The sequence below is a fragment of the Macaca fascicularis genome, chromosome 16 (genome assembly GCF_037993035.2).
Source record: "Macaca fascicularis isolate 582-1 chromosome 16, T2T-MFA8v1.1".
In the NCBI taxonomy this organism is placed as follows: Eukaryota; Metazoa; Chordata; class Mammalia; order Primates; family Cercopithecidae; genus Macaca; species Macaca fascicularis.
In genome coordinates, this window is record NC_088390.1 from 70,569,260 (window position 1) to 70,594,342 (window position 25,083).

At 52.6% G+C, this 25,083-nt stretch overlaps 1 protein-coding gene across 2 annotated transcripts in view; it reads right to left on the reverse strand.

Annotated features, from left to right (window-relative positions):
- The window catches only part of SCN4A (sodium voltage-gated channel alpha subunit 4), a 51,604-nt gene that overhangs the window by 24,435 nt on the left and 2,086 nt on the right, over nt 1-25,083 (reverse strand). For both annotated transcript variants that reach the window (XR_010581937.2, XM_045375789.3), the window contains exons 2-11: nt 10,319-10,985; nt 10,116-10,234; nt 9,900-9,989; nt 9,486-9,614; nt 8,925-9,016; nt 5,688-6,020; nt 4,135-4,198; nt 3,755-3,896; nt 2,128-2,337; nt 1,332-1,485 (exon numbers count right to left, since the gene is read on the reverse strand). Coding sequence is in view for 1 of the 2 variants with exons in the window: in XM_045375789.3 (XP_045231724.2) it covers nt 1,332-1,485; nt 2,128-2,337; nt 3,755-3,896; nt 4,135-4,198; nt 5,688-6,020; nt 8,925-9,016; nt 9,486-9,614; nt 9,900-9,989; nt 10,116-10,234; nt 10,319-10,591 (1,606 nt within the window). In the remaining variant the exon portion in view is untranslated. The remainder of the gene's footprint in view (nt 1-1,331; nt 1,486-2,127; nt 2,338-3,754; nt 3,897-4,134; nt 4,199-5,687; nt 6,021-8,924; nt 9,017-9,485; nt 9,615-9,899; nt 9,990-10,115; nt 10,235-10,318; nt 10,986-25,083) is intronic.

Consider the following 25,083-nt stretch of genomic DNA (forward strand, 5'->3'; position numbering starts at 1 on the left):
TCCTCCTCCTGGCGTTGGCAGGCTGTCTGGCTGTGTGGAAATCTGGGGCACGGTGGGGACACATGCGGAGTGTCCTTGGCCCAGGCATGATCTCACTTACTCATCACGGCAGGTAAATATAATCAGTGCCTCCAGGTAAATATAATCCGTGCCTCCCATTTCAAAGACAGAAGAAAAGGGACTGGAGTGGGTGGCAGCCCCATGGAGACCCTGGGTTCATACCGGGGAGGGTGGCTGAATCTCCCCCCACACCCAGCAATTAGCACACTGAGTCTCACTCAAAGCCTCCTCAGTCTGCACCTCCACCCCTACCCTGTGCTTCTGCAGGTGCCCAAACAGTGTCTAAGGCCCAAAACTTCTCACAGTGGTCCCGCGAACGGCAGGGTGGAGAGGCCTCCTCCCCCAGCATTCCCTGGGCACCCTCTGGCAGGGCATATGGGCACCTGGATACCTGTCATACAAGGTCAGGTGACATGGTGACCTCTAGAGATCTGCAAAATCTTGCAGGCCCCCAACTCCCTGGCGCAAGGCAAGCTGACCTGAGGAGGGAACCAGATCTCTCTGCGTCAGAATTCCTTTATTCTATTGTCCCTCTTTCCTGTGCTTCCTCCTTCCCTCCTGCCTCCTCACTTCCCTCCCTCTCATCCATCCATCCATCCATCCGCCCACCCATCCATCCGTCCATCCATCCATCCATCCATCCATCCATCCATCCATCCATCCATCCATCCAACCATCCATCCATCTATCCATCCATCCATCCATCCATCCATCCATCCATCCATCCATCCATCCGTCTGTCTGTCCGTCCATCTATCCATCTATCTGTTGTGTTGTGTCTATTCACCCTCTCTCATCACAACATCCTTATTCTTCCGAGATTCGGCAAGTGACACAGGGACTGGGGAGTCTATCACTCTTCTTGGGCAGAATTTGACTTTCGGCCTTTAACTTTTACCCAGAGAACACTTGAGGAGCAGGATGTCCAATTTCCGGAACATTGGGCCTTCTGGTTAGTATTATTAGCCTGTGCTTCCCATTGGGCAGCCCCCAAGGCCCTCCCGGAAGTCCCCAGTTCCCACAGCAGCCTGGCCTTGCAGCTAGAACTGGGCCAGGTTAAGACAGGACTATATTTATCACAGCCGTTTCTTCTACGCCAATATTAAGTTACTGTCCTGAAGCTGGTCCAGGCAGGCCCCACCCTGACCTCAGGGGCCTGAATGGGTAGAGGGGGCACAGGGCACTCACTTTCCATGGCATCCCTGTCCTCCTGAATCCAGTCCAGCCAGGCTCCACCCTACCTAAGTGGGCAGGGGGCACAAGGCACTCACCTTCCATGGCATCAGAGATGCTGCTGTCTCCGCTGCCGCTCTGCCTTGGGGCTCCCTTCTGCCCTGGCGATGCGTCCAGGCTGCCATTGCAGTCTTTGCCATGGGCTGGGTCCCCATCTGCCTCCCCACCTTCCAGAGCTTGGGCGGCCTTGGCCTGTAGACCAGCAAGAGTGACGGGCAGGAAGTCCAGCTCTGAGCCAGAGGGAGGGACTAATCGACCCTCAGAGCTTCTTCCAGAGTCCTTCAGGGTGGCAGCCCCTCTTCCTGGCCTATGTCAAACTTAGTGCAGGTGGGGGAGGGACCAACCTCCGTGGTGGTGGGGGTGACAGGGTAGGAACCAAAGTGACTGAGGACCCTCTGCCCTGAAGACCCTTGACTCTGATGCTCCTACTAACCCTCCACTTGTTGACAGAATGAGAAAATGGTCAGCCACTCCCTGGGGCTTCCTCGGGACCTACCCCTCCCTCAGTATGGACTCTTCCAATACCCAGAAAGCAACACAAAACCAGAAATATTTGAGCTGGAAGAATATTTCAAGTTTAGCTACTCCAGATTCCTTGTTATAGACAGGGAAACTGAGGCACAGAGCAGAGAAATGCTTTTTCTACTGCTTGGATCCCCCCACCTCCCTGCCACCAGCAAAACTCCCAGCCCAGGGCCTTCTGCTTCTTCTGCCTCAAAACCCCTACCCCGGTGCCCTCCCTCACCCTCAGCCCCCCAGGGAGAAGCCAGTGGCAGCCCCGGCTGAGGGAAGGTAGAGCCCTGGGTCCTCGATCTCCCTTCCCTGAGTCCAGACCTTCTCCAGCTCCTCCTGGTGCTTTTTGAACTTCTCGAGCATCTGCTGAAACTCCTCCTCTTTCTCCTTATCCTCGGCCAGGGTGGCCTCGTTCTGCTCGGCATACGCCATGGCTACCACGGCCAGGATCAGATTGATGAGGTAGAAGGAGCCCAGGAAGATGATGACCACGAAGAAGATCATGTAGGTCTTGCCAGCTGCTCGAAGGGTCTGGGAGCAGAGGGAGAGGGAGTGGAGGGGTCCTATGACATCCACCTCCTTTGACCCACTGCCCCTTTCCATACATCCATTGCCCAGATGGGTAAGCAGAGCCCCTCCCTCACAGAGCCTGGAGAATTGATGGCTGTCACTGGCATGCTGAGCCATGTTCTGGGGAACTTCGAAATATCTACTTGGGACTCAGGGGTTTTTGGTCTTCTGGCTTGGAGGAGGACAAAAGCCAGGCATCCTGATATCAGACAGCCAGGACAGAAAATTGGTGAACATGGGTTTGGGGTCAGCTTAAATTCTAGCTTTGCCACAGTGCCTGGCACCTAGTAAGAACTCAACAAATAATAGCTATTATTATTATTGTTTAATCAATTTTTTTTTTTTAGACATAGTCTCGCTCTGTTGCCCAGGCTGGAGTGCAGTGGTGCGATCTCGGCTCACTGCAACCTCCACCTCCCAGGTTGAAGTGATTCTCCTTCCTCAGTCTCCTGCATAGCTGGAATTACAAGTGTTTGCCACCAAACCCGGCTAATTTTGCATTTTTTGTAGAGATGAGTTTTGCCATGTTGGCCAGGCTGGTCTCAAACTTCTGACCTCAAGTGATCTGCCTGCCTCAGCCTCCCAGTGTGCTAGGATTACAGGCATGAGCCACTGCACCTGGCCAGTAGCTGTTATTATTTTTGTTATTGTTATCAACACCATCAATGTTAGAAACATTATCAGGCATCAGAAGGCACTGTCCTTCCAGACTTAGCCTACCTTCCCCGCAAACAGCAGAAGCCAAATAAAATATGGGGAGCACTGAATTTCTTTCTTTCTTTTTTTTGAGATGGAGTCTCACTCTGTCACCCAGGCTGGAGTGCAGTGGCATGGTCTCAGCTCACTGCCACCTCCACCTCCCGGGTTCAAGCAATTCTCCCTGCTCAGCCTCCTGAGGAGCTGGGACCATAGGTGCGTGCCACCATACTCAGCTCATTTTTGTATTTTTAGTAGAGACGGGGGTTTCACTATGTTGGCCAGGCTGGTCTCGAACTCCTGACCTCGTGATCCACCTCCGCCTCCCCAAATGCTGGGATTCAGGCGTGAGCCCCCGCGCCTGGCAGGCAGCACTGAATTTCTAAGCTGCCCTACTGATTCTTGTGAGGCCTAAGGGTTCCTGGGCTTGTGCCTGTGCTAGGCCCAGACCTCGTCTCTGAAAACCAAGGTGTGGAAAAAATTAAAGCCATGGCTTGGCTCGGAGCAGGTGTCCAGTTTCAGAGAGCGCAAGCTCCTATAAAGGCACTGTGGGAGTCCATGAGGAGATGGCCCAGTTGAGGGGTTGGCCATCCTGCGGTAGGCCCCATCAGGCACTGAAGAGGCTGCAGGGATGGGGGGGGAGTGGCTGTAGGGTTGGGAGGCAGGGTTGGGGCAGTTGTACCAGCTGGAAGAGGTTCTCCCAATAGTCCTGTGTCATGAGGCGGAAGAGAGCCAGGAAGGCCCAGCTGAAGGTGTCGTAGCTGGTGTAGCCATAGTTGGGGTTCCGCCCGGTCTTGATGCACTCATAACCCTCGGGGCAGTGCCTAGGGATAGGACAGGGGGCTAGGTTTAGGGTGGGAGGAGCACTCCAGCTGGGGACAGATGGGGGCCCCAAGGGAAAGAAAATCTGTCAGTTCTGCCTGTGTCCCCCAAACAGAAAAGTATTCCATCCATACCCATAGGTTTCCCTGCACTCCCATCCACCCCAGGTCCTTGTCTCAATCAGCTCCCACCTTCCAAGACCCCTGGGGCGCATTTTCTGCATCCCTTAGCATCACTCACCCAGCATCACTGCTGTTCCCACAGAGTAGGGCATCGCTGGAGCCCTCCAGGAAGTAGAAGTTCCCTTTGGGAGTCAGAGGCCACAGAGGAGGCAAGTCACCCACATGGACACAGTGTGAGCACCTGAGCCCATTGCACACCTGTGGACAGGTCTGCGTGTACCACATAAACCAAATGGATGTTCCCTGGCTGCCTCTTCCCCATCCTTTAAGGACAGCTCCAAGTTCCAAGGTCTCTGGGTAGGGACTTGGCAGGGAGCTCAGCTGCAAGCACTGTCAGCCCAGTGCCCAGTGTGGGCGAAAAGTCAGAACGCAGCAGCAGCACAGACAGGGAACGTGTACATGTGTGCATGGGGCTACTGTGTACCTTTGCAGGGCACCTGAGTGAAGGGTGTGTGGGGGCTGGAATCCAGGTGCCAGGGTGAGAAGGGGTATCTTTTCCTAATCTGCAAGAAGGCACTATGTAGACTAACAGTGGCTGTGTGAGAAAGTGTGTGTTTCTGGCATGTGTGCCTGTGAAGATGCATATGTGAATAGGATGTGGGTGTGTGGGTATGTGACGGTGACCCTGCCAGGGTGTGAGCATGTGGTGTGATGAAGGAGGACAGGGGGTGCACAGGTTAGGGAGTAGGAACTATAGACTTGCTTTGTATAGTGAGAGTTTCAGGATTTTTCTTTTTCTTTTCTTTCTTCTTTTTTTTTTTTGAGACCGAGTTTCACTCTTGTTGCCCAGGCTGGAGTGCAATGGCGTGATCTCGGTTCACTGCAACCTCCGTCTGCCAGGTTCCAAGCTATTCTCCTGCCTCAGCCTCCCGAGTAGCTGGGATTACAGGCACTATGCCCAGCTAATTTTTGTATTTTTGGTAGAGACGGAGTTTCACCACGTTGGTCAGGCTGATCTGGAACTCCTGACCTCAGGTGATCTGCCTGCCTCGCCCTCCCAAAGTGCTGGGATTACAGGCATGAACCACCATGCCTGGCACTTTAGGGTTTTTAAAACAGTTTGCCATTTGTTGTTGCACTAACCCTTTGAGGAAGGGATTGTTATCTTGATTTTATAGGTGAGGATTCAGAGGGCTAGGGAGATCAAGTGACTAGTCAGAGGTGACACAGGCTGCGAAGTGCTGGATTTAAGCTCAGGTCCTCGCCAGCCTATTTGTCTCGTTAAGAAGTGAAGGCAGGGTGGGGTGCGGTGGCTCACGTCTGTAATCCCAGCACTTTGGGAGGCTGAGGTGGGAGGATCACACGAGGTCAGGAGTTCGAGACCAGCCTAGCCAACATGATATAACCCTATCTTTACTAAAAATTAAAAAATTAGCTGGGCCTGGTGGCACATGCCTGTAATCCTAGCTACTTGGGAGGCCGAGGCAGGAGAATCGCTTGAAGCCAGGAGGTGGAGGTTGCAGCGAGCTGAGATGGCGCCATTGCACTCCAGCCTGGGTGACGGAGTGAGACTCTGTCTCAAAAAAAAAAAAAAGAAAGAAAATGTGGGAACAGAGGGTACCCTAGGGACTGGGACAGGATCCCCTTTGCCTGTCCACCTTCCATTCTTACCTTCATCATTGATGTAGGCGTCCCAGTCAAAGGTATCGTTGGTGGCCCAGCTTGCATGGCTGTTCCACGTGTCGTTGGCATACCATGAGTCATTGCCATACCACATCTCATTGCCATACCATGTGTCATTGCCGTACCACGTGTCATTACTGTACCACGTGGTGTTGGTGTCGTTGAACGGCGGGGGCCAGCGCACACACTTCTGCCTCAGGTTTCCCATGAAGAGCTGCAGTCCCACCAGCGCAAAGACGCTCAGGCAGAAGACAGTGAGGATCATCACATCTGACAGCTTTTTCACCGACTGGATCAGGGCCCCCACAATCGTCTTTAGCCCTGACCGCAGAGAGGGCAAGGATAATGGCAGGGGGCAGTGCAGGGTGATAACAGAGCCCCCCAGCCTCCACCACCAAGCTTTTTCCTACTCCATCTTCAAGGCTTGACTTACTGAGCACCACTACTTCCCTGAAGCCTTCTGAAATTAACCCCACCCTTCTCTGATCACATCCTCAATCTGGAGCCTTCAAATGGCCACAGATGCTCAGCCACTAGGAGAAGGAACTATAAAGACCTAATGGGCTGTTGCCTGACCTATAGAGCAAACAAAGGCATAGAGTGGAGCTTAATACATGTCACTAGGTTAACGCTCTCAAAGTGTGTTCAACAGAACACTAATCTCCCATGCTGCACCCTTAAAAAGCAGGGGGTTGATAATGTTTGGGAAAAGCTGCGCTCTAGATTCTGCTCTTGGAGAGTCATTATGTAGATGATCCTATCAAAGGTTCTGAAAAGTCCTGCAGAAATAAACAAAACCTTTATTTGTGTTTATTTATTTAGTTAGAGACAGAGTCTCGTTCTGTTACCCAGGCTGGAATGCAGTGGCACGATCTTGGCTCACTGCAATCTCTGCCTCCTGGGTTCAAGTGATTCTCCTGCCTCAGCCTCCCAAGTAGCTGGGATTACAGGTGTGTGCCACCACACCCAGTTCGTTTTTTGGATTTTTTGTATTTTTAGTAGGGATGAGGTTTCACTATGTTGGACAGGCTGGTCTCGAAGTCCTGGCCTCCAGTAATCAGCCTGCCTCAGCCTCCCAAAGTGCTGGGATTACAGGCATGAGCCACCTCGCCCGGCCTATTAAACAAAAACTTTAATCTCACGTATCCTTAACATATTTGACCATAGAACCCTTTTCCTTAAAATGCCTAGTAACATCCGAGGAACAGCAGAACCTCTAGACTGACCTTGAAACATCATTATATTCTTTAGACAGACAAAGGCATAAACGATGCTGAAAGAATCCCAGCGCAGATTCCCATCACCTATGGAAGAGCCATAACTTCTTCCTTGGGCCTAATCATAGTGCCTCTTGCGTTAATATGACTTCATTTCCTTTTCTTATCCTGATATGGAAAACAAATGCTTGGCAGCCTCCTTATAAAAGCTCTCCTGCGCCCCGAGGATGCCAGCAGCTGGCACAGAGGAAAGGCAACGCCGTCTTGCTCAGTGGCCAATGTACAGTGTGGAATTTTGGAAATGCTTCCTCTCGTGGGTCTGACACCTTCCTCGGCTGCAGTCAGAGGGCCTTAGACTAGAAGAGAGCTCAGATGCTTTCTTTCTTTTCTTTTTCTTTTTCCCTTCCTTCCCTTCCTTCCCTTCCTTCCCTTCCTTCCCTTCCTTCCCTTTCTCTCTTTCTCTCTTTCTCTCTTTCTCTCTTTCTTTCTTTCTTTTTTTGACATAGAGTCTTGCTCTGTTGCCCAGGCTGGAGTGCAGTGGTGTGATCTCGGGTCACTGCAACCTCCGCCTCTTTGATTCAAGCAATTCTCCTGCCTCAACCTCCCAGGTAACTGGGATTACAGGCACGTGCCACGATGCCCAGCTTATTTTTGTATTTTTAGTAGAGACGGGGTTTCACCATGTTGGCCAGGCTGGTCTCAAAGTCCTGACCTCAAGTGATTCACCCGTCTTGGCCTCCCAAAGTGCTGGGATTACAGGCGTGGGCCACCACACCTGGCCTCAGGTACGTTCTCACATTAGGATTTAACAGTTTCCCCTCTTCTGAGAGCCTGATCTCTATCCTTTTTCTTTTTCTCCTTTACTGGGAGAGAATCTCCAGTTTCTCCACATGCTTTTGTGCGGGTCTGAATGATCGGATTCTATTGATTACATGCTTCTTGATGCATTACTTTGGAATTGCCCTGGCCTTATTGCTCAGCAGGTGCCTGCTGTGTTCCTAATTGAGCCCTCAGGGCTCTGACCTTTCCTCATGGAGTCCTTTTGTGTCTCTCTCTGCTCTGCTTGGTCTGCTTATTTTATTGAGCACACGCATATATATCACAAACCACGGGTCAGGGGCTGTGAGGGCCTTACGGATATTAAGGCATTTAATCCTTACAACAATCTAAAGAGTGGTACTATTAGTCTCCATATTCTACAGATAAGGAAACTGAGACATGGACAGGGTGAGGCACTTGCCCAAAGTTAAAGTTAGGAAGTAGTAGAGGTGAGAATTGAAACCAGGCAGTCAGGCTCCAGAATCTGTGCTTTTTTTTTTTTTTTGAGACAGAGTCTTATTCTTTTTCCCAGGCTGGAGTGCAGTGGCAAGACTACAGCTCATGGCAGCCTCAATCTCCTGGGCTCAAACTATCCTCCCGCCTCAGCCTCCCAAGTAGCTGGGACTATAGGACAGCATAACCAGGCCCAGCTAATTTCTTTCTTTTTTTTTTTTTTTTTGAGATGGAATCTCACTCTGTTGCCCAGGCTGTAGTGCAGTGGCATGATTTTGGCTCACTGCCACCTCTGTCCCCTAGGTTCAAGTGATCCTCCTGCCTCAGCCTCCTGAGTAGATGGGACTACAGGTGCACACCACCATGCCAGGCTAATTTTTGTATTTTTAGTAGAGACAGGGTTTTGCTTTGTTGGCCAGGCTGGTCTCAAACTCCTGACCTTAGTTGATCCACCCGCCTCAGCCTCCCAAAGTGCTGGGATTACAGGCATGAGCCACCGTACCCAGCTGAGTCTGTGCTCTTAACAACCTTGCCATGCTGCCTCTCAAATGCCTATCCTTCCAAGTAGAACTCCTTCTGCCCTCTGGTCACATGGGCCCCTCTGTATCCTGGCTTTGCTGTGAGTTCTACAAAAACACCAGCCTGGGAGTGTTGTGACACTGAGTCAGGTTCCAGGCCTGCGCATGGTACGGGGGTCTCTCGGCTCAGGCAGAGGGTCCCTGCACCTTCCCAGTACCTGGGATGACCGTGATGGTTTTGAGGGCCCGCAGCACCCGGAAGGTCCTCAAGGCTGAGATGTTGCCCAAGTCCACAAACTCTGTCAGGTACCTGGGTAGGGGGTGGAAGGGTGTGGGGACTGTCAGAGGCTGGGGTGGGTGGTAGGACAAAAATCAGGGCTTCTCCAGGCCTGGAATGAGGATTCCCAAGAAATTGGGTGTACCACAGGGTCTGGGGGGCAGGGAAGACACCCCAAATCTCCTCTGGGAGCCCAAGAGTTGGGAAAGACAGTGCAGGAGCTCTGGGGGAGTGGGGATGGCAAAGACAGCCTGGCTCGCCCAGCAGGTTGAGGGCCCATGGGCCTGTGGGTCAGGGCTGCCTCATGTGATTATCAGGAGTCCATCAGGAAAGCTCTGAGCCAGACCCTGAGAATGGCAGTTTCTAGAATTGTGCAGCTCCCTATCTGCACAACTGATCAATGTCCCCTGCAGCCCTCAGCCCAAGGCAGCTGCCCTCTTTGAGGCCTGGCCCTGTCCCCTCACCCACTCCAGCCTCAGGATGTCCTGGGGCCCCTGCTCACGCCATCATGATGACGCTGAAGTCCAGCCAGTTCCAGGGGTCCCGGAGGAATGTGAAGTCGTCGACACAGAAGCCTCGGGCCAGTATCTTGATGAGAGACTCAAAGGTGTAGATCCCCGTGAAGGTGTACCTGCGGGGGAGAGGGCCGGCCAGGGCAGACATGTCACCCGGGCAGGGGTGAGTGTGGCAACGACAGACCCCTAGAAGGGAGAGACACAGAAATAAAATATGCCACTCAGGTGGCTAAGGACACTAGCGAGTGATAGTGTGGCCACCCCGGGGGCTCAAGGTGTGGATGAGGGTCACAGTGACAGTGTGTCTCCCTGAAAGACAAGAGCAGCGTCACACAGAGGTGTAGACACCTGAAACGGGCTATGTCCCAGGGCTGGGGAGCTCAGGGAGCAGGGAGACTTACTCCACATTCTTGGACCAGGGAGGCGGGTCACTCATGGTCATGAAGACGCAGTTGGTCAAGATGGTGATCATGATGAACATGCTGAACAGCGTGGGGCAGGGTCAAGGAAAGTGAGGAAGCAGCTAGGATGGGAGGTGACAGAGGGTCTCCTGGGCCAGAGCACCCCATCTTGCCCATCCCAAACCCCTTCCGCCTCTCCCGTCTCAGGCAGGATATGCGTGGATGAGCACCTTGATGGCCCCACGCCTGACCAGGCTGAAGGGGCTCAGCAGGTAGAGAGCGGGTGTGGCGGAGAAGCGGAAGATGGCCTTGCCCTTGTTGAGTACGATGAAGGTCTAAGGTGGGGAGAGAGGCTGTGAGGCCCGGGGACAGACAGATGGACAGCAGACAGACAGAGGGGGGGCCCTCCCAGCCCAGACCTTCTTGTCACTGTAGTAGGGATCCAGGTCCTCCAGGGGGATGCCGATGACCTCCGGTGGGGGGTCCCCATAGATCATAGGTAGGTTCTTGCCAGCCTCCAAGTCACTTCGTGGCTTCCGTTCGGGCTCCTCGATCTCCATCTGCTTGTTCCGCTGCAGCCGGGCTTCCTCCTCCACCGCCCGCTGTTCTATGGCTGCCAGGGACTCCCGGGTGAAGGGGCGCAAGCAATCAGGGCCCAGAGGCACCAGGGTGCACAGAGATGGTCTGGCCATCCTCGCATCCTGGGCTCAGAGACCAGGAGGGTGGTGAGTGGCCAGGGGAGCTGCAGTGCGCAGCCCTGGAGTGCTGGGCGGCCGCCCCTCCCTGGGCCGGCCGTCCACTCCTCACCTCCTGCTTGCCCAGTGGCTGAGCCGGGGAGGTGGGCGTGCAGGCTCTGTCGGGACTGGGAGATGTACCTGCAAGGCCCAGGTGCTGCTGCTACACGGGTGCTGGGCACAGAGCATCACCCCTGGCCCCACACCACGCTTTCCCCAGCAGTGGCAGGGGCCGCCCCCAGGACCGACGGCAAACCAACCAGATTCTTTGTGGCCTTGGGACTTGGGACCAACACCCTCGTGCCTTCGACTGCCTCCTGGGCTCAAGCTCCAGGAACTGTGTGGCTTCAGCCTAATGGGACAGAGAGAGAATCACAGTTGACTGTGCTCAGTTGACCTCTGGATGGGCCAAGATGAGGGGCCTGGTTGGGGGATTAGCCCAGAGTGGGACTGGCACAGGAACTTCATCCTGAGGGCCAATGTGGATCCTGATATTGGCCACCTGGAGATGTAGGTGGAGACCATGAAGGTGGCAGCCAGGCTCTGTGCAAAAAGGTTGCTGTGATTGATTAGTGATGTCTGCCGGGGCGCAAGGAGGAAGAATGTGGTGCCTCTGCCTGTATTTGCCATCCCTGGCCTGGAGGGAAGGGTAAAGGAAGATGGGGGTGGGTGTGGATTCCTCTTTTCTGACCTTTGGAGTACTTGGTGTTGGGCTGGGAGAGGGAAGAAGGAAGGGCCTTGGGCCCGGTAGAGGTCTCCCAGCAGTTCCCTCCCACCGCCCTGGGGGACCTAGCCCACTGGGCAGGCAGGGGGAACTGGGAGAGGAACACTGAGTCTGGAGAGCTGCGGATGCTAACATGGAAGAGAAGGACATACAGGGAAGGTCACAGGGACAAGGAGATAGACAACTCCAACGGTGGGGGCAGGGCTAGAGCTCCTGGGGACTGCTTTTGGCTGGTGGATGCACATACTGGATGGGGGGAAGGGGCACCCACCAGGAGCCTTTGATGCCTGTGAGCATTGTGTGGACTGGGCCCCACCTGGCCCCTCTCCCCTTCTGCCCAGCCCTCCAGAGCCTATTCCCTGTAGAAGGGAAGGAGGATCACTTATTGCAAATGGCCCTGGGGGAATGATCACATCAGCAGGCAGTTGCAGAGAGACCCCTGCAGCCCAGCTGCACACAGCCACCGCGAGACCCACATGGACAGACCTGGAGCCACCCCTGCACCACAGAGACCTGGACAGACCCCTAGAGACTCCCAAAGCCACACCTGAGGGTGGCCCTCTCCCAGTGGACCTTGACCCCTGCAGCAGCGCTCCCGTCCTGGTCAGCACAGGCACTTCTCAGGCTTGATCAACAGGTGGGGAGGGCGGCCAGGGAGAGGCCAGAGTCATTGGGCAGAGCTGGCCACGCCCCCATGCCTGGCTTCCCAGCTGCTCCCTACAGCACCCAGGGAGTCGTGTTTCCACGGGGATGACTCTGCTTATTCCTGCCAACCCTGCCCTCAGCTGCTCATTGGCCCCCATTGTGAGCATGGGCGTGTACGTGCATACACACTTGCACACACAGGCACACGCACGCACACCCGGCCTGGAGCCACCCCTCATGCAGACCTTCCCAGTTGCATCTCACAGCTCTGTCATATACCTTGCCACCTTCCTCCCCATCACCCACCCCACATACACCCCTACATGCTGCTTGTCACTACGCAGAAGGTGCCAACCAGCCAGATGGCTTTGAAGAGACCCCTGGGCTGCTGTGCACCCACCCAGTCCACAGTCCCTGCTGCGACGATCCTCCTGTCCTGATACTGCTCACTCTCTTCATTACAGGAGCCCAAGTAGGGCCACAAAAGCCCACAGACACATAGTCTGGCTCCCAACCCCAGCACTCGAGGAAATGACTCTCACCTGAGTCACCAGAGCTCCCCAGGGGACAGATCCAGTGTTTTCTTCCCCACCGGCCCTCCTGAGCTTCCCACACTGCTCACCACCTTTCTTCTTGGGAGCAGGACATCACCTGCGCATCTGGCCACTCTCCCCAGCTCTGCTCTGGGACCTGCCCCTTCCCTGCCCCTGGAAGATGCTTCTTCTCTGGGGCCTGTTCTGCAGCCTGTGTTTTTTTTTTTTTTTTTGCACAGCGCCCTTCAAAATGTTCACTTCCTCCTAATTTCCTCTTCTCCTATGCCTCCATTACCCCTGAGGTCTGGCTGTTTTGTAATGTGAGGGAAAGAATGTCCTCACTGGTTCCACTTGTTAAAGCTGGCTTTGGTTGGTGGTTGCCCAAAGCATCTTGGTGGTAGATCTGGCCAGTTCCACACCCTACTGAGGCTCCCTCTCCAGTGTCACTGCCCTTTCCACCCTCCACCCCTCACCTGCTCTGTTCAAATAACCTCCCTGAGTAGTGACATGCTCCTGTAGTCCCAGCTACAGAGGCAGGAGGATCCCTTAAGCTCAGGAGTTCAAGGCTGCAGTGAGCCACGATGGTGCCACTGGTCCTCTAGCCTGGGTGACAGAGTGAGACCCTGTCTCAAAAACCAACTGAAAAAACCCCTCCCACTGGGTTCTCCCCTAGGCTACCATAAATATTTGTAAAATCACAAATTTCACCCCTGCTTAAATATTTAATGGCTTTCCACTGCTTAAGAGTAAGTCCTAAGCCCTACCCAGGGCTCCCAAGGCCCTCCATGATCAGATCCCTACCTCATCGCCTACCCTTCCCCCATCCTCTGGCCATGCTACCTCCATTTTCACAAATGGGCCAAGCTATTTCCCACCCTCCTGCCCTAACCCCCATGTCTTTGCTTGTGGTTTGCTCTCCTCCCAGAGCACCCATCTTCTTTGTCTCCCTGGAGAGCTTCCATTCATCTTTCTAGACTCAACCCACACAAAAACCATCTCCTCCAGGAAGGCCTCCCTGGGTACCCTGGCCGGGGGGAACTCTCCCCTTGTTTGTGTCACCAGCTCAATAAAAGTTTATCAAATGAATAAGTGAATGAATTACAGAGGCACTCCACCTTAGCTCTTTTCTCCTTTAAACATACCCTGAACCTAAATCATAACCAGAAACCATATCTCCTCTGAAATCACCACTTCAAGCTCTCCCCTTGTCCCTGCCACCTCAGCTCCTGGCTCAGGGGCCCGGTTGCTATAATCTTTGGGCATCTTCAATTCTTTGACCCTGCACTTTCTCCCTCTCCATCAGACTGCTTCTGACTTCACGTCCCTCCTCATGTAGCCTCACTTAGAAGATCACCATTCTGGTCCCTCCTCCACAACTCCCAGGGTGTGATCTCTCTCCTTCTATCACACTGTCCTGGGGAACCCCTAAACTGCATGTCCCCAGCTCTGTTTTTCCAAAGTCATCCCTGAGCTGGAGACATGTGGCTGGGGAAATGGTATGACCAGGTTGAGCTCATCTTAAATTCATGGTCACATACTCTGGGTTTGTCCTCAATCCTGCCAGCCCTGTAGTGTGGATTTTTCTGGTAGGCTCACTTTTCCACTTTTTGAAAAGAACTATTTCATGCCTTCTCCTCTTTCCTCAGACCTCCACATTCCTCCCCATGTGCCTCCCAGCTGATGGTCTTCCCTGGGGAAGGAAGAACCACCACACACTGTCAAATCCACAGAACCGTCTCCCCATCCCACCCCGTCTTCCTCCATCTTGTTAGAATAATAATAATAAGCAAGAATCAGGCTTTCCTGGGGCTCAGGACCCCAGCCCCTCTTGCTTCTCAGAGATCTTTCCAGGTGTCCTCTCTCTACGGCCCATCCACTTCTCCCCATCTGTGAACAGACTCTAGTTTCCCCACTTTAAAAACAATGGCAGTAGTGACAAAACTCCCCTTCTGGCCCCACACCTCCCTGCATCTATTGCCCTATTTTCCTGTTCCTCTTCAGAGTAAAACTTCTTAGAAAGTGTCTACACCAGCTGTCTTGACTTCCTTACCTTTCATTCTCTCTCCAATCCATTCCAACCTGGCTTCCCTTTCCCTCAACTGAAACTACTTTTGTCAAGTCACTAGCACCCTCCCTGCTGCCAAGTCCAGTGAACAGGCTTCTGTCCTCAGCTCCATACAGCCCAGTTGGCCACAGCCCCTTTCTGGAAGCACTTGATTCTCGCAGCCTCCATGGAAGCTGCTCACTGTTTACCTTCCACATCCCTGGCTGCTCTGTATCACTTTCCTCTGCTTGTCCTGATTTCTCTCCCCAGTCTCTAAGGTTTTTCAGGGTTCAAGCTGGTTCGGGGTGGCATCATTCCTATGACTATAAATAATGTCGTGGGGCCAGGCACAGTGTCTCACGCCTATGATCCCAGTGCTTTGGGAGGCCAAGGTGGGAGGATCGTTTGAGCCTAGGAATTGGAGACCAGTCTGGGCCACAAAGTGAGACCCTGTCTCCACGAAAAATAAAATAATTAACTGGGTGTGATGGTGTGTGCCTACAGTCCCAGCTATTCAGGAGGCTGAGGCAGGAGGATCACTTGAACCCAAGGAAGTGGAGTCTGCAGTGAGCTGTGATTGCGCTACTGCACTCCAGCCTGGGCGACAGAGCAAGACCCTGTCTCTAAAAATCAATAAATACAATAAAATAATAAATCAATTATAAAATAATAAGTTCATGAATAAAATAATAGTCATGTTATGGGAATGTGATAGACGTCTCTCTTGAAGTCCAGGCTGGTATATTCAACTGCCCCTGGACGGCTCCACTGGGATGGCTCACACCCTCCCAACTGCAATCAGACGTTTGCATTTTCCACTGTTCCACCCAGGAAATGGCATCACTGCTATTGGCTGCTCAAATCAAAAATTAGGGTGTCTCCCTGAATTCTCCTTTTCCTTCACCTTCCACACCCAGCCTGTCCAAAGTTCTATTAATATCATCTCCAACATACACCTATACTTGACATTTTTCCATCTCCCTGGGTCCATACCACAATAGTCTCTTACAATAGCCTGTTTCCTGCTATCTGCTTTTGCACACACGCCCTCCGAATCAGGCCCCTAAAATAGCCATGAATCTTTTAAAAACAAAAACTAGTCATGCTGTTTCTCCTTTTAAAATTCTCCAGGCTGGCCGGGCGCGGTGGCTCAAGCCTGTAATCCCAGCACTTTGGGAGGCCGAGACGGGCGGATCACGAGGTCAGGAGATCGAGACCATCCTGGCTAACACGGTGAAACCCCGTCTCTACTAAAAAATACAAAAAACTAGCCGGGCGCGGTGGCAGGCGCCTGTAGTCCCAACTACTCGGGAGGCTGAGGCAGGAGAACGGCGTGAACCCGGGAGGCGGAGCTTGCAGTGAGCTGAGATCCGGCCACTGCACTCCAGCCTGGGCGGCAGAGCGAGACTCCGTCTCAAAAAAAAAAAAAAAAAAAAAAAAAATTCTCCAGGCTGGGCGCAGTGGTTCACGCCTGTAATCCCAGCACTTTGGGAGGCCGAGGCAGGTGGATCACCTGAGGTCAGGAGTTCAAGACGAGCCTGACCAACATGGTGAAACCGCATGTCTACTTAAAATGCAAAAATTAGCCAGACGTGGTGGTGGGCAACTGTAATCCCAGGTACTCAGGAGGCTAAGGCAGGAGAATCGTTTGAGCCTGGGAGAGGGAGGTTGCAATGAGCTGAGATCATGCCACTGCATTTCAGCCTGGGCGACAGAGTGAGACTCTGTCTCAAAAAACTAAAATAAAATAAAATATACATAATAAAATAAAATTCTCCAGTAATTTCTTGTTACACTTAGAGTAAACCTAACCTTACCATAGTGGCCTCCTTGGCCTGGTGATCGAACCTCTCACCTTTGTCTCCTGATCTGCCCCTCCAGTCTCACTGGCCTCCTTCCAGCTCCTTGACCACTGCGCTGGCTCCTGCTCTTGGCCTCCACCCAGCTCCTGCTCCCCCTAGATCCCTCTTCCCTCTCCCCTTTCACGTGGATTTTCCTTCTCATCCCTCTGTGCTAAGCTCAAACGTCCCCTCTTCCAAGGGGCCTTCCTTCTCCTTCGCTCCCCGTGACAGACCCCTGTATTTTTCTTGACATCATATATCATAATTTGTAATCACTTGCTTATTTGCCTTATGTATTTGTCTGTCACCCTCACTAGGCTGAAACACCAAGAGAACAGCGACTGTGTCTGCCCAGTCCCAACACTGTGCACACAGTAGGCACTTAATAAGTGTCTGTTGAATGAATGAGCGAATGGGGCCTTGGATACAGACCTTTCCAGGGATACAATGGATTCTGATATGTTTCTTTGATTCAGTCATTCATCTACCCATTTATTCATTCTGTTTGTGGGCTGGAAGCTGAGCTGGGCATGAGTAGGACAGAAAGCTGCCACAGCTGACAGTCCTGGGGGAGGTAGACGTGGCACATGGCGGCTGAGACACAAGGAGATGGTGAGGCCTGCCCTCAAGAGGGGAGTTGACTGTGTTTTGCGAGTTTGAGTGGATTACTTCCAAGTAGGGGGAGGAAAGATGCGGCTTTTCAGTTGGGCCTCGAAGGATGAGTGAGTCAGGAACACAGGGAAGTGGAGGGGAAGGACATCCCAAGGGGCGAGAATAACCAGAGCAAAGACAGGCAGGACGCAGGGAACTCCCTCATGTGTAGCACAGAAGCTGTTTAGGGGCTTGGGGGCAGGGAAGATGGCAGCTGGGCCAGGGCTTGCTGCAGGCCTGAGGGTCTGGACTTCAACCTGTAGCCTCGGGGAGCCCCTCACAGGGCAGGTGGGCTGGGGTGGTGCCATCATTGGCAGCATGTGTGGTCCTCTGGTCCACACTTTCCGTGTGTCTAGAATAGAGAGCATGAGTTGTGTTGTTTCAACGGGCAGCAGTGGAGGAATGGAAGGATGTCTGGGATGTACGAACGGTGACTTCCTGGCAGGGACAAAGCACCAACAAAGCCCCAGGAGATAAGTCAGGCGATGGGCTGGCCATCTCCATGTGTCTCCCTAGGCCACAGGCAGAAGTAATGGGGCCAAGATGACAGCTCCTGCTGTCCTTCCACTCACCTCCACCCCCGAGTTATCCCCTGAGATGTGGCAGCTGAGGGTCTGGGGGAGCTCCAGGCAACCTCCTCCCAGTGAATTTAAGAATGTTGGAGTCTGTGGGCCATGGTGGCTCACGTCTGTAATCCCAGCTCTTTGGGAAGGCGAGGGAGGAGGACTGCTTGAGTTCAGGAGTTCAAGACCAGCCTCGGCAACAAAGTGAGACCCTGTCTCTACTAAAAAATGAAACAAATCAGCCGGGGTTGGTAGTGTGCGCCTGTGGTCTCAGCTACTTGGGAGATGGAGCGGGAGGATCACTTGAGCCGCAGTGAGCTATGACTGTGTCACTGCATGCCAGCCTGGATAACAGAGTGAGACCCTGTTTCAAAAAAAGAAAAAAAAGAATGTTGGAGTCACAAGGACTTGAGAGCAACAAGTCCGACTCCCTCATTTTGCAGATGGAGAAACTAAGGCCCAGAGAGGACCAGAACCCACCCAGAGCTCACATATTTATTCATTCAACAAACATTTTCTGAACACCTGCTACAGCGTGCTGGGCTGTGGTCTGGGTGCCAGGGCAGACCGCGGCAGTGGCAAAGTCCCTGTCCTCACTGAGCTTGCATTCCAGAGGGAGGGGGCAGGCGGTAAATAGGGAAGCAAATAAGATAATTTTAGCGAGTGATAAATGAGAAGCTGAGCCAAGACTCAAACCCAGCTCCTCAGGAGCCAGGGCTGGAGTCTGTTTCACAAGTGAAAAGTCCCATGGAACCTCCGTTGAAATGGAAGTTTGGGCGGAAGTGGTGGGCAAATTCAGGCCATCCTGGGGGCCTGGAAGTGGTGAGCTGACAGGGATGCGGGGGGAGGGGTTGGGAGTCTGAGAGCCAGGCTGGGGCCAGCTGTCTTCGGGCAGGGAGCCGAGGCTGAGGACGCTGGAGGGCGAGGCAGCTCTTCTCTGGAGTGGGTCCAGCCCTGCATTGTCTCTCTCTGTGGTGCAGCCAGATCGGAACACCCAATTCCAGATATAGTCTGATCACAGAGGCCTTTTCTCCCTGGCCTGGAGACCCTTTATTCATTCTGCGATGGCATCACTTCTTCCACAGCCCAAACAAAGCTGGGGTTTGCAGTCACTCCTAGGTCTTTTCCTCATGAGCTGGGGTCTAATTAGGTCTTCCCCTTCTTATGCACTGTGCAACGGATTTTTCTCTTTTAAACCCATGTGCACCTCACAAAATAGTAGTATCTTGAATCCAACAACGTATGAAAAGAATTATACACCACGATCAAGTGGAATTTATCTCAGGTATGCGAGGCAGGTTCAACATTTGAAAATCAGACGGGACGCGGTGGTTTATGCCTGTAATCCAGCACTTTGGGAGACCAAGGTGGGCAGATTGCTTGAGCACAGTTCGAGAACAACCTGGACAACATGGTGAAACCTCATCTCTACAAAAAGTACAAAAAGTTAGCTGGGTGTGTGCAGTGGTGGCCACCTACAGTTGCAGCTAACCAGGAAGCTGAGGTGGGAGGATCACCTGAGCTCTGGAGGTCAAGGCTACAGTGAGCCGTGATCACACCACTGCACTCCAGCCTGAGTGACAGAGTGAGACCTTGTTGCAAAAAAAAAAAAAAAAAAAAAATCAATTAATGTAATCCATCACATCAACAGGCTAAAGAAGAAAGATCACATAATCATATCAATAGATGCAGCAAAAGCATTTGACAAAATGCAGCTCCCATTCATGATGAAGTCTCAGCAAACTAGAAGTAGAGGGAAACTTCCTGAAGTTAACAGAGTGTTTACCAGGAAACCTACAACTAAAATTGCTTTGTTTTTTGTTTGTTTGTTTGTTTTTTGACAGAGCTTCATTCTTGTTGCCCAGGGTGGAGTGCAATGGAGTAATCTCGGCTGCAACCTCCGCCTCCTGGGTTCAAGCAATTCTCCTGCCTCAGCCTCTTAAGTATCTGGGATTACAGGTGTGCACCACCATGCCTGGGTAATTTTGTATTTTTTTTAGTAGAGACTGCGTTTCACCATGTTGGTCAGGCTGGTCTCGACCTCCTGACCTCAGGTGATCCACCCACCTCCCAAAGCGCTGGGATTACAGGCATGAGCCACCATGCCTGGCCTAACATTGCTCTCAATGGTGAGAAACTCACAGCTTTCCCACTTAGATCACGATCAAGGTAAGGCTGTCCCCTCTCACCACAACTTTCCAGCATCGGACTGGAAGTCCCAGCTAATGCAATAGGACAAGAAAATGAAATAAAAGGTATTCTGACTGGGAAGGAAGAAATAAAACTATCTTTGTTCACAAATGATGTGATTGTCTAAGTACAAAATCAGAATCAACACGAAAATTTGTAGAACTAATCATGATAACAGCAGGGTTGCAGGATACAAGGTTAATATAAATCCAGATGCAGGATTTTACATCTTCCTCTACTTAAGTTCCCTTTGCTCATTGTACCTCTTCACCTCCAGTCCTCTGAAGGTCAGCTGGATCTTGATTTTTCTTCAGTTCAAGGCCATCCCTCACAGCTGAGTGTCTCTGATCCTGTCCCAAATTATTGGCCAGGCAAAGCTCAGGACAGATCTCCCTCCCTATCCCCATTATATCCTTCTAGAACCTTCCCTCATGGGACAACTACGCTTTTGGTGAGGGTTCTTCAAACATCCAGAAATCCACCCAGCTGAAGTGCATCAGCCTGAAATCCCCAAAGTGGTCTCAGCCATGCCCCTGCCAGCCTGGAATATAAAAGCCACTGTAAGGTACTAATATGGTTGGACTCTGTATCCCTACCCAAATCTCATGTTGTAGCTCCCATAATTCCCACATGTTAGGAGGGACGCAGTGAGAGATAATTGAATCACGGGGGTGGATCTTTCCTGTGCTGTTCTCATGATACTGAATTAAGTCTCATGAAAATTTGATGGTTTTAAAAATGGAAAGTTTCCCTGCACAAGGTCTCTCTCTCTCCCTTCACCTGCTGCCATCCATGTAAGATGCGACTTGCTCCTCCCTGCCTTCTGCCATGATTATGAGGCTTCCCCAGGCATGAGGAGCTGTAAGCCCAATAAACCTCTTTCTTTTGTAAAGTGCCCAGTCTGGGCACTGTCTTTATCAGCAGCGTGAAAACAGACTAATACAGGTACTCTCTTGGAAGATTGAGAATGAATGTGATCTGCCCCTCACTGCCTTCCCTGTTAACTCCAGAGTACATCCTTCCAGATGCAGAGGTGGCAGGTTGCTTGCTGGCCTTGCTCAGGCACCAGCCATCTCCCCTCTTGCCAACCAAGCATGCTCTTCATCTCTGGCAAAGCTGCTAGCTACCCACAAGGATCTACTGTTTTGTTTCTCTATGGATTGGGAGCAAAATGATCAAGTACCATCTGCGGCCAGTGGAGACCCCTCACCCCCAAGCTTCACCTGCAGTGGGGGCTCAGACTTAGAACTTCCTGGGAGTCTAAAACAGACCAGACTTCTTTGTCCTGGCCAAAGACAGCACCGGGCATCCGGGTGGCCCACTTCCCAAATTCCTATGTTCCTGCTATGGCCCAGCTCCAGGAGTGAAAAATCCATCCCTGTGTCCCCCGGGTTGTAAGTCTCAAGTCACAACTTTTTCTCAGCTGGGGCAGGTTGGGGGTGGGGATGGGAAGGGGGTAGCTGTATTGTTTCTCTGCCAGCACTTAGGTCCTGGAGAGGAGGAAGAGTGGCCTGTGCCTTGGCAGGCAGGGGCCTAGAGGAAGTCACCCCAGGTGGCCCTCCCCTCCTGGCCTGACACTCTGCAGAGGAAATCTGCTCTGAGAGACTTTGGAGGGAGGCCTGGAGCCAGTAGCCTCGGGCAGAAACCTCCAGACACTCAGGGACCCAGAGAGTTCCGGAAACCAACTGGGGTGATGTTGGGGTGGGCTCCTGGGTGAGAGATGGGCAAAGCTGATTGCATTTTCCATGGGGGCTCACTAGGTCAGAACAAGCCTTTCTGTTTTAAGCTCCTGATTCAACCAGCCTGATAACTTGTTCTACCCAAAGGGTAAGAGTAACAGTGGTGGCCATGTTTATTTCGCACCTACTGTATGCCACAGTTGGTTTCCTGTTCAGGATGTATGGGCAGGCCCTCCTTTCATGATCAGCCCCATTCCCTGACAATTTCCAAAGGCTCTCCAAGAACACTGGTTAGTTTTGTTTCTGCTTTTTTTTTTTTTTTTTTTTTTGAGACAAAGTCTCACTTTGTCACCCAGGCTGGAGTGCAGTGGCACGATCTCAGCTCATTGCAACCTCTGCCCCCCGGGTTCAAGCAATTCTGTCTGTCTCAGCCTCCCAAGTAGCTGGGATTACAGGTGCCCACCACCATGCCTGGCTAATTTTTGTTGGCCAGGCTGGTCTTGAACTCCTAGACTCAAGTGATTCACCTACCTCAGCCTCTCAAAGTGCTGAGATTACAGGCATGCGCTACCGCACCCGGCCAACTGGTTTGTTTTTCCCCAACTTTCTTCCTCCTCTCCCAAACCTGACCCTTTTCCTCTACCCAGAGTGCTTCTAACAGGTTCAGGTCTGATGAAATAAAAGCCCACAAACATGCTGTTTGGGTTTCAGGCACTGTGACCGCTTCCCACTAACTTCTCCCGGCTCATCTGTCGGCCCCAGAAGCTTTTCTCCCTAAACACAAGGTTCCAGAGTGGGTTTCTCCTCCCAAGTCTGAGCCTTAAGTTAAAAGAATTTGTAAGATGTGGAATTCTGAGTTTCAGTCAGCTTGGGAAAGATTTTCCTTAGTGTGGGAGGGGCTGGTTTCTCTGGCCCCCAAATCTCCATGCAGTCACCTGTTGTGCTGACGTGCACAAGTCCACGAGGTGGAGGCTTAAGAAATATTTCTAGATGAAAAGTTATCACGGACATGTTCATTTGGAGCTTATCACGTGCCAGGCACTGTCCTAGGGACTTCGCTTTCATCATCCTAGCTAACCAGCAGTGGAGTCAGGACTCAAATGCAGCTCTCTCTCATGCCAAGCCCCTGCGCCTGCTACTACAGACTCGGCCTCCTTCCAGCCCTTTGGGGAACTGGGCTAGGCATAGCTGCCCTCCCTCAGCACGGGGCCCACCCAGGTTGAGGTCCCACTCAGTTTGCTCCCTGGGCCAGCCTGACCCTCAACCATCTATCCCCTTCAAAGGGCAGGCCAGATCCTTGGGCCAAGCCCCTGAGAGGCGTGGGCTGGGGTTGGCATCTGGTAGGTCCTGGTAGGGTCATGCTCAGGATTCCTGAGGCTTTGTGCTGGGAGCTGTGTGTGGGAGGGGTCAGTGGGGGAAGAGAAACACAGGTCAATTTGCACCAATTGACCCTCATACATCCCCTGACCCCCATATGGCCTACTTGGATGCAGGCACATGCCCTTGCCAGTGTACACACACACACACACACACACACACACACACACACACACTCTCACACTCATTGCCTCTGTGAGTCATTTCCCAGCTGCTCAAAAGGGTGGGGAGGCTAATTTGTTCCACTCAGGCTCAGGGCTTCCTGCCCTCTGTTGGCTTGGATCTTTCTTTTAAAATATTTTCTAGAGATAGGGTCTCACTATATTGCCCAGGATGGGCTCAAACTCCTGAGGTCAGTTGATCCTCCTGCCTCAGCCTCTCAGGTAGCTGGGACTACAGGTGTGTACCACCATGCCTGGCATCAGATCTTTTTAAGGAGCCCCTGAGCATGATGGCCTCCCAAACTGGTATGTGCACATCCTGTACACACACATCTAAGCCCACTTCCCCTGCCCTTGGACACATCGTCCCTGAGCATAGAGCTACCTCAAAGCAGTGGGTCCACGGAGAGGCCACCAAGAGGCCTGCTCACACCGAATCCTGGGCCTGGAGAACTCCAGGCAACCTGGCTCCCCATTCCCTCCATCCGTCCCCAGCCATCCGGGGAGGGTGGCCTTTGAGTCCTCCCGACTTGAGACAGGGGAGCTGGGGGCACAGTCACCAGCACTAGAGAAGAGGCTTTTCAGCAACACCCTGAAACCTGGAGGAAGGAAAGGCTGACACCCGGCTCCCCTGCTCCCACGACTGCAAGCACGACCCCTTCAGGAGCTACGCCCTGCCGCTCACTCTGGGAAAGTCCTCCACCCCAGAAAGTACTCCCAGGATGTTTCCTCCCCAGCTACTCTTTGGAGAGCCTTCTCCAAAGCTAGACTGATTGCGAACTTGCCAACCTCAAAAAAAGCTAAGCATTGACGGCAGAGCTTACTGAAAGGTGGGCTGGAAGGACCCTGCTCTGTTGCTCTGGCATCATGGCCATCATGGCCACATCTGCAAACCACAGGCCCTCATGGAAGGGGCTCTGCAGTCCACTTTATAGAAGGACCCTCACCCAGCTGGGCACAGTGGCTCAAGCCTGTAATCCCAGCACTTTGGGAGGCCAAGGCAGGTGGATCACTGGAGGTCAGGAGTTAGAGACCAGCCTGGTCAACATGGTGAAACCTCATCTCTACTAAAAATACCAAAAAAAAAAAAAAAAAAGTAGCTGGGCGTGGTGGCAGACGCCTGTAATCCCAGCTACTTGGGAGGCTGAGACAGGACAGTCACTTGAGTCTGGGAGGTGGAGGTTCCAGTGAACCGAGGTTGCACCACTGCACTCCAGCCTGGGCGACAGAGTGAGACTCCATTAAAAAAAAAAAAAAAAAGGCCCGTCACCCAAGGGAGACCAGATAGGGAAAAAAATGTCCACCCCTGACCCCCAGCTCTGAAGGGTGCCCAGAACTGAACAAAGCCATCCTTCTTGTAACTCCTTCCCTCCTTCTCTTTTCCCTGGGACGAGACATTTTATGTCAGGGTCATAGACTGGCAATAGCCACAATAATACTGGTGAACACATATGTAGAGCCGGTTACATGCCAAGCACTGTTCCAGGCACCTCACATGTCCACGAGCATATTAAATTCTCACCCTGACCCTGTTATCACCCCCATTTGACAGATGAGGACACTGAGGGACAGGGGAGATAAGTAACTCACCAGATGGTATTTATACAGTAAACTGGGATTGAAAGGAACTCGGGCTCTTAATCAGGAGGTGGACTGTGACCTTCAAGCACCTATGGGCTAGGTGGGGGTGCCTGGTTTCACAGTCCAGTTCAAAAACAGGATGGGGGCCAGCAACTATTAGAGTTTCACTCTTTCCTTTTATGCAAGGGCTCTTGGCAGAGGGCCCTGCCAGGGCACTGTGTCTTCCCCACCACTCCTACTGTCCCTAGGCTCCTTGAGCCCCCCTCTCTTCTCCAGCAGCCCATCCCCCCAACAAGGGCTGTTGACTGAAAACTGCAGGGAATAAAAATAGCTGTTGCTGATGAGGCAGAATGGGGGCCAGCACGCATGAAAGACGGGGGCAGGGGTGCTGCAGGGAACCTGGGATCCCCCAGCCCCAACGAGCACCTTCCAATGGAGCCACGGGGGACCTAGCCTGTTCC